Source organism: Fukomys damarensis, unplaced genomic scaffold (genome assembly GCF_012274545.1).
Source record: "Fukomys damarensis isolate Sample0158 unplaced genomic scaffold, DMR_v1.0_HiC HiC_scaffold_38, whole genome shotgun sequence".
NCBI lineage: Eukaryota > Metazoa > Chordata > Mammalia > Rodentia > Bathyergidae > Fukomys > Fukomys damarensis.
In genome coordinates this window covers 34,710,793-34,723,174 of record NW_022900950.1, presented here as the reverse complement: position 1 = coordinate 34,723,174, position 12,382 = coordinate 34,710,793, and the positions used below count along the sequence as shown (strand labels likewise).

Below are 12,382 nucleotides of genomic sequence, written 5' to 3'. Positions count from 1 at the left end.
AATCTGCTCAGGTCCATCAGCAGATTGGCGGAAAAGTTGGGACCAGGTCCTCTCTAGCCCGAGGTAGTGAGAAGGAGAGAAATCACTATTCAAATCCAAATCAAGAAGGAGGGAAGGAAGGAAAGAGGAAAGGAAGGAAGAGAAGAAAGGAAAGGAGGAAGAAAGGAGAAAAGGAAGAAAGGAAAAAAGGAAGAGAGAGTGAGGAATGGAGGGAGGCAGGCAGGTACAGTCAAATAGAATCGTGGCAATGGAAAGCAGTTGTCTAGCCTCAAAAGACATAAAAGGAATTATGTACCCACCATCCCCCTTTCCTCCGACAACAGGGTCTCTCCAAATCTCCATGGTTCTTTCAAAGCAGCTATTTTTAAAGGATCAACCCCAGCTCTCAGCTGGCTGGTCCAAGTTAAGTACTGATTCAAGATATGCCAGAAAGTTCTTATACAAGGGATTTGGAACTTAGAACTCAAGACACTTGGAGACTGTAGTGGCCATGTTTCCTGTATTGGGGACAAAACGGGGCTGAAAGAGAGAGGTGGGGAGAGAGGGGACAAAAATTGGGAAAACTGTCCCAATAGGGGTTTCAGGTTCCTGGTGGTAGTTTTCCTGTAGTTTCAAGAGCCCAATAAATTTCTTCTTTGGCTAGGCATGTTTAGTGTGAGTTTTCTCACAGGTACATGTAAAGACTCCACGAGCATCCAGAGGTTGGATTCCCAGCTGGCTGGGACAAACAAATTCTGGATAATCAGGCAATTTAAACAGGAAGCTGACTGCTGGAAATATAGAGATGTGTTGAGAGTCAGTCACACTGGGGCTGGGGGCGGGCAATCCTAACATATACCCAGTGAGAATCCTACATTCTTTGGTCTCCTAATAGGGAATGAAGTCACAGGGGCCTTGGAGTGAGGGAGCAGAAGAATCTGAGCATTGAAGGAAAGTAAGTCCTTAAGATTCATAAGTTACAGTACAAATGGAGGCCCACTATTTAAAATTTAAATATCAAGTTAATAAACTGTTAAATAAATATTTTGCAGATGCAGAATGTTCTATCCTTCTACCCTGGACATACCATGAGGTCCCAGAAGGCCAGATTAGATATATTCTTGGAGTCCTGATAGCTACCTGGAAAATGTGGCAATACAAGGAGAGTTCAACCCTGGCACATAGCCTCCATATTGTTCTTTATTCCCACCCATAGCTCTCTTCTTCACCGAGGAGACACCGCCAACCCAGCCAGTGTCCCAGTGCTCTAGAAGATCTTATAATGTGTAGGTGCTTCTTCCGAGTCCTGTGAGGACAGCATGGCCAGAGGAGGGGGCCCTCTTGCCCAGGTCTAAGGGGGTTACTGGTCATGGGCTGACCTGAGAGTGGAAAGTGGGTACTGAGACATCCTGGACTGGGAAAGGGCCAGGAGACTTCCCAGCTTTGCACTCTTGCACCTCTGCACCTCCAGTTTTCCACTTGCAAAAATGAGTTAGAGGTAGCAATTTATATAGTCCAGTGTCAGGGTTAAAGTAAGTTTTGAATTTTGATTTCTTTTATGTGGGTAACTTTGGGCAAAATAATCTCTCTGAAGATCAGTGTTCCTGTCTGTAAAATAGGATGTACTTCTTCCAGGTTGCTGAGAGGGGTCAATGACATTGGTGCAGTAGAGTATAGAAAGTGCTCAGTCACTGCAGCTGTGCTATCATTCTTTGTGAACTACAGTTGCCTCTGAGGTCACTCACAGTCTTAAAGTTACTGCTAAAGCATGACCTTTGAAAAGGGAAAGGCTATTGGCCTATAACGTTACTCCCAGAGCAGAGATTCAGGAATGCAGGGAAGTTAAGAACACAGACTCTGGATTCTCCTGTCATTTAATTATCAGCAAGTCACTTAAGGTCTTGGAGCCTCAGTTTCCCTGTTGGAAAGATGGGATGATAACTATCTATTCATAGGGTTGTAAATGGAAATTAATGACAGGATACCTCTAAGCTCTCTTGCGAGGCCTACCTGGCCCAAACTCAACTGGCAAAATCATTAGCTATTTTTACCAGCAGCCTCACTGTTCTCTCCCACTGCCCTCGGCCCACTTCAAGGCAGATGTTCTCATTGATATTTTGGGCTGCGTAGAGGTGCTTGGGGAGCCAGTGGCTGCCTCCATCCGCTCTGCACTTCCTCCACTCAGTGAAATAATGGTTCCCGAGAAAGGAAAACCTCAAATCTGATTTGTTCTCTTAAATTCAATCTCTAATTGCTTTGAGGAGAAGCCCTTGTCAGTTGAAATCATTTTTTGTTTTGTTCTTTTTTGTTCTTCCGGGGGCAAAGCTTAATCTCAGCCAGACCTTTCAATTACACAGAGAAGAGGAATTTGCCAAGAAAAGGAAAGAGCAACTGGGACCGCAGCACTCAGAGGGAGTTGCCATCGGATCAGGAATCCTGAGTAGCTCCACTTGCTTCTTCTTCTTGCATAAGGAAATTCACATTCAGTAAGTCAGAGCCAATAATGGACAAATCTGGCTTCTCCCCAAGGGCTGACACGCTGGCAATCTCATGGCACCGGAGGGTCTGGTAGATGCTGGGCCATCCAGGCTCAGGTGATTTCCAGCAAGGCTTATTCTGTGCTGTCAGCAGCCTGGTGGAAAAGAACCAAGTAAGTTCACAGACTCTTTGAGCACTCTTGGGGTACACTGCTTTTCCTGCTTAAACCAAGTCCCCCACACTGAACGTCACAGTGTATTTCCCATTCCAAAAACATACACTCTCCTTGCTGATCCCACTGGGTCCTCCGTCACCAGCCCTTTCTTTCCTCCTACTCATTTCTAAGTGCCTTGGAAAAACATCTATTTCCACCCTGAAAATGTTTCCCTTTCACAGTTCTGTTCTTTCTGCTCCCATTTCCCCGGTGCCCCCAACTGTTCCAACCCCATTGAACTACTCCAAGTTCCCAGAACCCCCATCCTCCTTTCCTAGGAGCTATGCTTCTTCATGCTTTACTGCCCATTCTTTATTTAAGTACATATTACATAGAGGATCTCAGTCATGTTAAGTGCCACAGTTCAATGGCATTAAGTACGTTCATATTGTTGTGCAACCATTACCACTTCCATCTCTTGAACTCATTCCACTTGAACTCATTCATCTCACAAGACTGACCTTGTAACCCACTAAGCAACAATCCCCTGTTCCCCTCTCTCCAGCCCCTACCTTGACTCTATGAATCTGACTATGCTGAGTACAATGGAATCATGCAGTATTTGTCTTTTTGTGACTGGCTTGTTTCATTTACATAACATTCTTGGGGTTCCTCCACATATTAGTGGCTCTTCTTTCTCTTCAGCTCCCTTTCAAATGGCTACATGTGAGAAGCATTATGGTATGCTAGAGGGAGCAGTGGCCAGAAGATGCCACTGACATCTACAGGTACTCAGATACAAGAGGTGAACAAAAATTTAACCACAAGAAGGTAACTTGAAGGAGCCTATTAGATGAAATCCAATAACAAAAAGTAAGAAATAGGATCGCTTCTTGATCCTGGCACTGCTTACACCCTGGGTTTGGTAAACAAACTGTCTTGGGAAAAGTTCACATGCCCAAGATAGAAGTAACTGAATGCAGCAGTGGCTGCCTGGCTGCTGACTGGTGTTCAGCCTAGCAGCCACTGCCCAGTGCCCACCTCTCCTGACTCTCCTTCTGCTGGGCGATGGAGCTCAGTGAATGAGACAACCACAAAACAGTGCCTCCTCAGACCAGGGCACTCAGGAAAACACAAGCCAGAGAATCACTCAGAAGGCAGTGACTGAGTTAGGACTGGCGACACCTAACAACAAACAGGGGAAAAGGGGACAGTCCTGGTTAGGGGCCTAGAATCAGGCATTGAGGGATCTGTGAGACAGAATCCCAGTGGCTTGCAGTGGCTGTGACCAGTGGGATCAAAGGGGAAAAGGCTCTGGAGCTGTGGCAGAACGTGAAGTCTCCCACTGCCCCCTAAATACCACTGACCTAAGTGCCTGTGTGGGCTTCCTCCCACACCCTTCAAACACCTCTCAGCTCTGTGCTCATCTGAGCAACTGCCCATAACTCCCTAAAAGTGGCCAAATTCTGCCCATGTGAGCTTATTCATCCTGGCCCCCAGAAATCACTAAAATCCCAGGCCAGATTGAATGTTGGCAAGCAGGAGTATTGCTTTGCCCGGGAGTAAAGCGGGCAGAGAAAAGCCATCAGCAAGGTTTGCAGGAACACAGTTCCTCCCTCCTATTTAATCACAGGGGACCACAGAAAATGCTGGCCACAGAAAGACAGGGCAGAACTGGGATATAATTAAAATGGGACATTGAGAGTGGTGAACCAGGGGGAGCAAACAGAGCCTAAAACCAAATCTCAACTGGGGATCTGTGGTTGCCACCTGTTGGCCACCCATAAGCATTCCAAGGTCACCAGAGGCTCCTGAACATGGTACCCTTTGCAGACTTTTTGCATTTTTCTTTTTTTTCTTGTGTGAATTTTGATTGTCAGGCTTTGTGTATGTGTGTATGGTTATAGCTATGTGTATAATATTCTGTTATTGCTTGTAAAACATTCTATGCAGTGAAATCACATGTGCCCACTTCAAAGTGGTGTCTAAGTGTCATCTAACCTTGCTTGACTGGTAGTTCAACAGGTGGATACAATCTCCCTATTGCTTTTCACACCTCCATCTATAATCTCATTCTTATCCTCCTTATTTCTCCCTTTATACCTCCTCCTATCTCTGAACCCCTCCTCTGCATATGTTTATATTTGTATTTATATTTTCCCTCTTCCTGTCTAGCTATTCCTCTTTTCTACATGAACTATTAGGATTAATCTAAATACAATGTACTACAGTATCTTAGCATCTCATATTAGGTTCTTCTTCACCAATGATTGTTTTGTAGGGCTTCTCAAATTAGTGGTTCACTTAGGTCATTAATTGGACTCAAATTCTCTGTATCTCGTTTCACTATCCATTTAAAATTCTTCCTCCATTCTCTTTTTTTTCCCTTTTCACAAGTAGCTTTACCTCTCCCTTCTTTTCTTGTATATAAAACTGCCATAAAAACTTAATTTTTTTCTTTTTGCTTATTCTAGAGTGTATGTGAGGAGAATAAGCTAATGAACAACTGTATATGAGTGTTAAGTATCTTTTCTGTTTCTAAAGTATTTTCCATTGACCTAGTAAGTTCTCTCTTACTAAAGTCTGTTGCTTAGGGCTGTCGATTTAGCTCAGTGGTTTCACCGCCTGCTGGAAAACAAGCGTAAGGTCCTGAGATTCCCGTCCCCCCCCCCCAAAAAAAAAAAAAAAAGACAAAAAGACCTTAAAAGAGAAATCTAAATAAAATTTTGGGCTGGGGATTTAGCTCAGTGGTTCGGTGGCCTGCCTTGGAAGCACAAGGACCCGAGTTCAATCCCCATTACCAGGAAAAAAAAAAAAGTCTGTTACTTAGGAATTCTAATATAGGGTTTAGGCAAACTGATAAATTACATACAATCTCCACAAAGACTGTTCTGTTAACTACTTAAAAATATATTTCTCTACTCTCTTTCCTCCATCTTCTCCACATATCCTCCAAGTTTCCTAGATTCCCCCACTTCTTTATAGTTATAAAAATAATACCATTGAAAATTACTTTCTCTCTTTTGTTTACTTCTGTTTCTCTTTAGTTTTCTTTTTTTCTGTATCATCTTCTATCTCCCAGCTTTTTCTCTGTCACTAATCCTTTGTAGCCCTGAGTCACTTAAAGAGTGAAAAACTTGCTAAATGAGCTCTAAATTATATACTGATATATGATTAGTTCTTTGCATATAGATATTACCAGTAGTTAGTCCTTCTTGCAGTTCAGGGCCAGGAGTCTCTATGACAGTGGCAGAACTTTCTAGCCCAACTAATCTAAAACATTCATCACAAAAACACACAAATCATGAAAAAACAAGGCAATAAGATGCTTCAAGTAATTCACAACTACCCAAAAGCTGATCTCATGGGCACTGAAGTGGAAGAAGTTGCAGGAAAAGAGTTAAAAAAATAAAATGTCTGAAGAGATAAAAGAATGAGTATATATGTATATATATATATATATATATATTGTTCAGTGAACTCAAAGAGGATTATATAAGCAGATAAATGATTTAATAAGATATTCAACAAACTTTAAAAGGACACAAACAGCTACAAGGTAGGATATGATTTGCCACTTTAGTAAAGAATTAGAGATTATGAAAAAGAATCAAGCAGAACTCCTTGGGGGACTGCCCCCCCAAAAAACAATTGAAAGCCATCCCAGTAGACATGATCAGCCAGAAGACAGAATATCAGGGCCTGAGGATAAGAGTGATGTAGTAGATCACTTACTCAGTGATACTCTAAAAACAATAAGAATTCACTAGAAGTTGATTCAAGAGCCTAGATGATATTAAAGGGCTAACTTAAGAATTATAGTAGTCAAGAAATTAAGAAGTACAGAGCTGGAGAAGGCAACTGAAGGCATAAAAATTTATTCACCAAAATCATTGCAGAAAACTTTGCAAATCTTCCCAAATCTAGAGATGGAAATGGGTACCCAACTAAATGCTGCCTAAATAAGCATAACCAAAAAGAACCTCTCTTTAACACATAATAAAAATCCCAGAAGCTGGGCGTGGTGGTGCACACCTGTAATCCCAGCACTCGGGAGGCTGAGGCAGGAGGATCACTGTGAGTTCAGGACCAGCCTGGGCTACATTGTGAGTTCCAGGTCAGTCTCAACTACATAGTGAGACCCTGTCTCAAAAAGAAAAAAGAAAAAATCTCAGAAATCTGGAACAAACAGAGAATACCAAAAATTATTAGAGAAAAAGGTCAAGTAAATTATAAAGTTAAGCCTATCAAAATAACAGCAGATGTCTCAATACAAACTTTAAAGGCCAGGAGAGTTTAGAGTGAAGTTTTTCAAGCCTTAAAACAAAACAACTGCCAGTCCAAATTACTACATCAGCAAAGAGGATCTAAAGATATTCATGACCACCAAACCAGCATTAAAAAATTACTTGAGGGAATTCTAAATGGAGACACTGAGGGCAACATCACCAAAGAGTCCAAAGTAAAAGTGTGTCTAACTCAGAGAGTCGTTAAACAAAAGGAAGATAGAAAAAGGATAAAAAATGAACAAATAATAGAATGGCAGGAATCAGTAACTAACAGTCAATAATAACACTTGATGTAAATATCTTAAACACCTCAAATACACAACTTGGCAGATTGAATTAAAAAAAAAAAAAACCCAAACCCAACTAACTAATGCTGCCAACAAGAGATAAACCTCATGTACAAAGAAACATACAGGTTGAAACATATAGATTGAAAGAATATAGAAAAAAATAATTCATGCAACTGGAGTTCTGAAATAAGTAGGCATAGCTGTCTTAATTTCAGACAAACTGGACTTCTAGCCTAAACTGATCAGAAGAGATAAAGAAGATCATTACATATTGGTAAAAGGAATAATTCAACAGGAAGAGATAATAATTGTAAATATATATGGACTGAATGTTGGTGCACTCAATTTCATAAAACAAAAACTTCTTGAAATAGGATAAAAGGGAAAGTAAACACCAATATAATCATAGTGGATGACTTTGACATCAAACTCTCACAAATAGGTTAACCAAGTAAAAACTCAACAAAGAAATAATTTAAATTGAGCTATATCATTGAACTCTTGGACCTAACAGATATCTAAAGTGTTCTATCTATCAGTAGCAGAACACATATTCTCCTGAGCAGCCTGCAGAACTTCCTCCAAAACAAACCATATTGTAGGCCATGAAGTGTGTTGCTGTACTCCAACAACAAATCCACCAAGAAAGAAATGAGGAAAACAGTCCCATTCACAGTGGCTTCAAAAAAATTAAATTCCTAGGAATAAACCTATCCAAGAAGATGAAAGACTTCTCTAATAAAAACTATACTATTCTGGAGAGATTGACCAGAATATTAGAAAATGGAAAGACCTGTCTTGTTCCTGGATAAAATCAATATTGTTAAAATGAGCATATTGTCAAAAATAGATTTAATGCAACTCCAAATGAAATATCAACAATGTTCTTCTGAGAATTAGAAAAAAAAAGTCCTAAAATGTATATGGAACTAAAAGAACTGAGAATATCCAAAACAATCCTGAGCAAAAACAGCAAAGTAGACAATCTGTAAGGAGAAGAGAGGAGGGGGAAGTAAAAAGGATTTCGTGTGCATGTACTCCATGATGACTGTAATCATTACATACTGCAAACAGGTACTAACAAAAATTTTTAAATAAAATTGTTTTAGAGAAAAAAATAAATTTCACAGCGATCATGAAGATGATTTGGAAGATAAATCCTCTCATGATCATTAATGATTAATATCATTCAAATATGCACAATACAGTATATTTATATAATATGTAAACAAATAAATTTATAAAAAAAGGAGCAAAGTGGGCAGAATTACAATCCCAGATTTCATTTATCATATGGTGCTGGCACAAAAAACAGACATGTAGAGCAATGGAGTAGAATAGAAGGCACAGCAGCAACCCCATGCACCTTTAGCCATCTGATCTTTGACAAATAGGCTAAAAGCAAACATTGGAGAAAATAATGCCTCTTTAACAAATGGTGCTGGGAAGACTGGTTATCTACATGTGTGTATTTAGACCCATATCTCTCATCCTGTAGTAAAATAAAATAAAAATGGATCAAAGACCTAGATATAAAGATACAAACACTGAATCTGCTGGAAGATAAAATAGGTAAGATACTTGAAGACATAGGCATAGGCAAAGACTTCTTGAACAGAACCCTAATTGTACAAGAAATAATTTCAAGAATCAAAACCTGGGCAGCAAAAGAAGCAATCAGCAGAGTGACCAGAAAACTTACAAAATGGGAAGAGTTCTTTTGCTAACTACTCTTCTGGTAGGGGACTAATATCTAGAATATTCAAAGAATTTCAAAGCTTATGACCTCAAAAATAAAAGACCCAATCAAAAACTGGAAATTTTAAATGAATAGACAGTTTTCAAAAGAAGAAGTACAAATGGCCAGTAAGTATGTGAAAAAAGTGTTGAGCATCTTTGGTCATTAGGAAAATGCAAATCAAAATAACACTGAAATTACACCTAACTCCAGTGAGAATGGCTGTTATCAAGACTCTAAAAACAACAAATGCTGGTAAGGATGTGGGGAAAAAGGAACATTTCAACATTCATTGTGGAAATGTAAACCAATACAATCACTTTAAATATCAGTATGGAGATTCCTCAAAAAACTAAAAATAGAAATTCCAATTAGCTCATCTCTAGTTCTCCTGGGCATCTTCCCAAAAAGTTAAAGCCAGCATATTACAGTGATACATGCTGTCTTAGTTACTTTTCTCATTGCTGAAACAAAATGCCTGACACTCAAGATTAAGGAAAGAAAGGTTTATTTTTGCTCAAAATCTGTAGTGGTTTCAGTCCATAATCAGCTGGCTCCAAGGCAGGGCGGCATGGCAAAGGAGCTGCTGCAGAACAGGCAGGAGGCAGCAGAAGACACACAGCAGAAGAAGCAGCAAGTGACAAGATGCCCTAGCAGCCCTCTTTCTGACCCTTATATTCTGTCCAGGCTACATGCCTTAGGGTAGGTAGCACTTACTCCCAAGGAGGGCCTTTCCATTCTCCACTCCTGGAACTATGCCAAACCAGTCAGTGAACTAATTTAGTGATCACCCAACATTGATCCCAGCATCACATATTTAATCCTAGCACCATATACACTCTAAATCCAACCATGTCTGAAAAATCTCACCTATGATCACATGAGGCTTTGGGGAGACATCTAGACTCAAGTGATGACACAGGCATACCCATGTTTATAGCAGCACAATTAGCAATTGTTAAATTATGGAAACCATCTATATGCCCAAGAACAGATGAATAGGTAAGGAAAATGTGGTATGCATACAAAAGGGAGCATTACTCAGCCATAAAGGATAACTTTGAGTCATTTGTAGGAAAATGGGTGGCTTGTGTGACTAGTGTTAAGTGAAATAAATCAGAGACACAGAGTTGAATATGAGATGGTTTCTCTTTATAAGAAACCCAAAATATAATCTAAGAAGCAGCCGGGGATTTAGCGCAATGGTTCTGCCACGTGCCTCGTAAGTGCAAGGACTGGAATTCAAACCCTGGCACACACACACACACACACACACACACACACACAAAATCTAAAGAGCAAAATAAAGGAGAGACAGTAAGAAACAGAAACAGGGAATAGACTTTTTGGAGATAGGAAGGGGGATCTGGGAACAAAGGAAGAAAGGAAGGTTGGGGAAGAAGGAATCAAAATTGATCAACATATAATATGTATATGTATGTATTAACACCCCAAAATGAATGCATATAATTATTATGTAATTACTATGTATTACAAACACATAGAAATAAAAAATAAATTAAAAGAAAAAATGGCCACATACCACCACTCATTTTTTAGGTCTCAGAATGAATTCTCTTCCTTCCGAGAGCCTCTGTCTCCCTGGCAAATGTTCTCACAATGCTTTTTGCTTCTCCAGAAGGTAAGGGCCAAGCACTGAGAGATGGAGTCTTGCGATCCTTCAGCCCTCCAGTGAGGGCTCCTTCAGTATGCTGACTCCTGTCCACTCAGGGTGCAATCCCCAGTGTTGTGTCACACACAGAGTGGTGCTTCACAAGTGTTGCAGAAGGAATGTTGAACAAACTGTCCCTGGAAGTATTAGTGGACAATTTCTAACAAAACCTTCAGACCAAATGTGAACGTTCTCGATGAGGGGGTCTCCAATCCTTGGGTCATGAAACTGACCCGCCTGTAGCTTTCTAGGAAATGGGCCACACAGCAGGAGATGAACAGTAGGCAACAGAGTGAAGCTTCATCTGTATTTACAGACTGAGCTTCACCTCCTGTCAGACCAGTGGCAGCATTAGATTCTCACAGTATCTTGAATCTTATTGTGAAGTGTGCATGTGAGGAATTTTGGTTGCATGCTCCCTTAAATCATCCCCAAATCATCCCCACTTGCTCCGACAGGATCTGTGAAAAAAGGCTGAGGACTGTTGCTATAGATCTTTTGGGATATGAGATATATTTAACCATGCTTTCTGGCAGCCTGGTTTGTCTCTCTGGCACTGTTGACCATTTGCTCCTCAGTTGCTCCGGTCTGTCCTACCATCTTTGCACAGAGGTATGGTATACCCTCTTTGTTCTCTGCACACTGAGTCATTCATTGGCCAGCCTGGCACCGTGTCGCTGGAGATTTCCAGTCTGCCTCACTATGCTCACTTCTCCCTGCATAGCCTGGGGGCTACCCACTAAAAGACCCCATCCCTTTCTGTTTAAGCTGACCCCAGCCAACATGGATCTCAGTAAATTAACCCTAGCACCACCACTTGGGCTTGTGTTTTGCAGGCAGGTGCTTGAGTCCACAATAATCTGCTAATTGTCCACAACTTTCATGTGGTTTGGAGCAGGTGCAACCTATGCCCTTTTCTTTCTGTGCTCATATAAAAACCTTCTCGGAGACATGGTATTTTCACTGTAGAGTAGCAGAAAGAGCAGTGGGACCAGCTTTTTTTTTTTTAATTATTTTTTATTACCAGTGGTTTGACTTTGGGCAAATCATGCCCTCCCTAAGCCTCAGGTTCCTTATCTGTTAGCTAACAAACAGGAACTTCTCCAAGGATGTTGCAAGAACTAGACCAAGTAGTCGTGTAATTCTCTACCTAAATTTGTGAGACCTTCCCAGGTGGAAGATCCTCACCATTTCTTTTGATGATGAATAAGGCATGCGCTGTTTGAGAAGTGTGGGCTCTATCAAGAAAATGTAGCGGAGGTAGCTTGTAATATACAAACACAAGTAGATTAAAGACAGGGCTACTGCCTTCCTCCTCTTGGCTTCTCTCTTTATCCTTGTTCTTGTAGCCAAGCTGTCAGAGAAAGCTTGATTTTATTTCTGGGGAATGTTTGTTGTTTTAAGGATCTCTGCAGGAGATATCTCCTAGCTAAATTAACGGTTTACTGAATTTTTTTGTCAGTGCCCTGCAAATGCCCACAGCCCTCTTGAACAATCATAGCTGGCAGGCATCTATAGTATCCTGTATACTTCTGCCTAAGTTTAGAGGGGTTGTTGTATGTTCAACATCAATCAGCTATGTTTGTTTTCGATCTAATTATACAAGTTGTGAATTTTATTGTGATTATGTTTATTTGAACAAAATGAAAAATGATGCAATTAATGTGAAAATAATGAAAACAAAATTTTGTGAAGGCTAAGATGAATACCTTGAAAATACGAGTTGAAAGGTGATACTGAATTGAATTTGTTTGGTGTTTTTTTTTTTTTTTTTTTTTTTTT

At 40.4% G+C, this 12,382-nt stretch overlaps 1 protein-coding gene across 1 annotated transcript in view; it reads right to left on the bottom strand.

The window, feature by feature from the left end:
* Positions 1–2,406: 2,406 nt before the first annotated feature.
* The window catches only part of LOC104862195, a 149,939-nt gene continuing 139,963 nt past the window's right edge, over positions 2,407–12,382 (bottom strand). The window contains exon 31 of the mRNA XM_010623960.1: positions 2,407–2,611. Coding sequence (XP_010622262.1) covers positions 2,407–2,611 — 205 coding nt within the window. The remainder of the gene's footprint in view (positions 2,612–12,382) is intronic.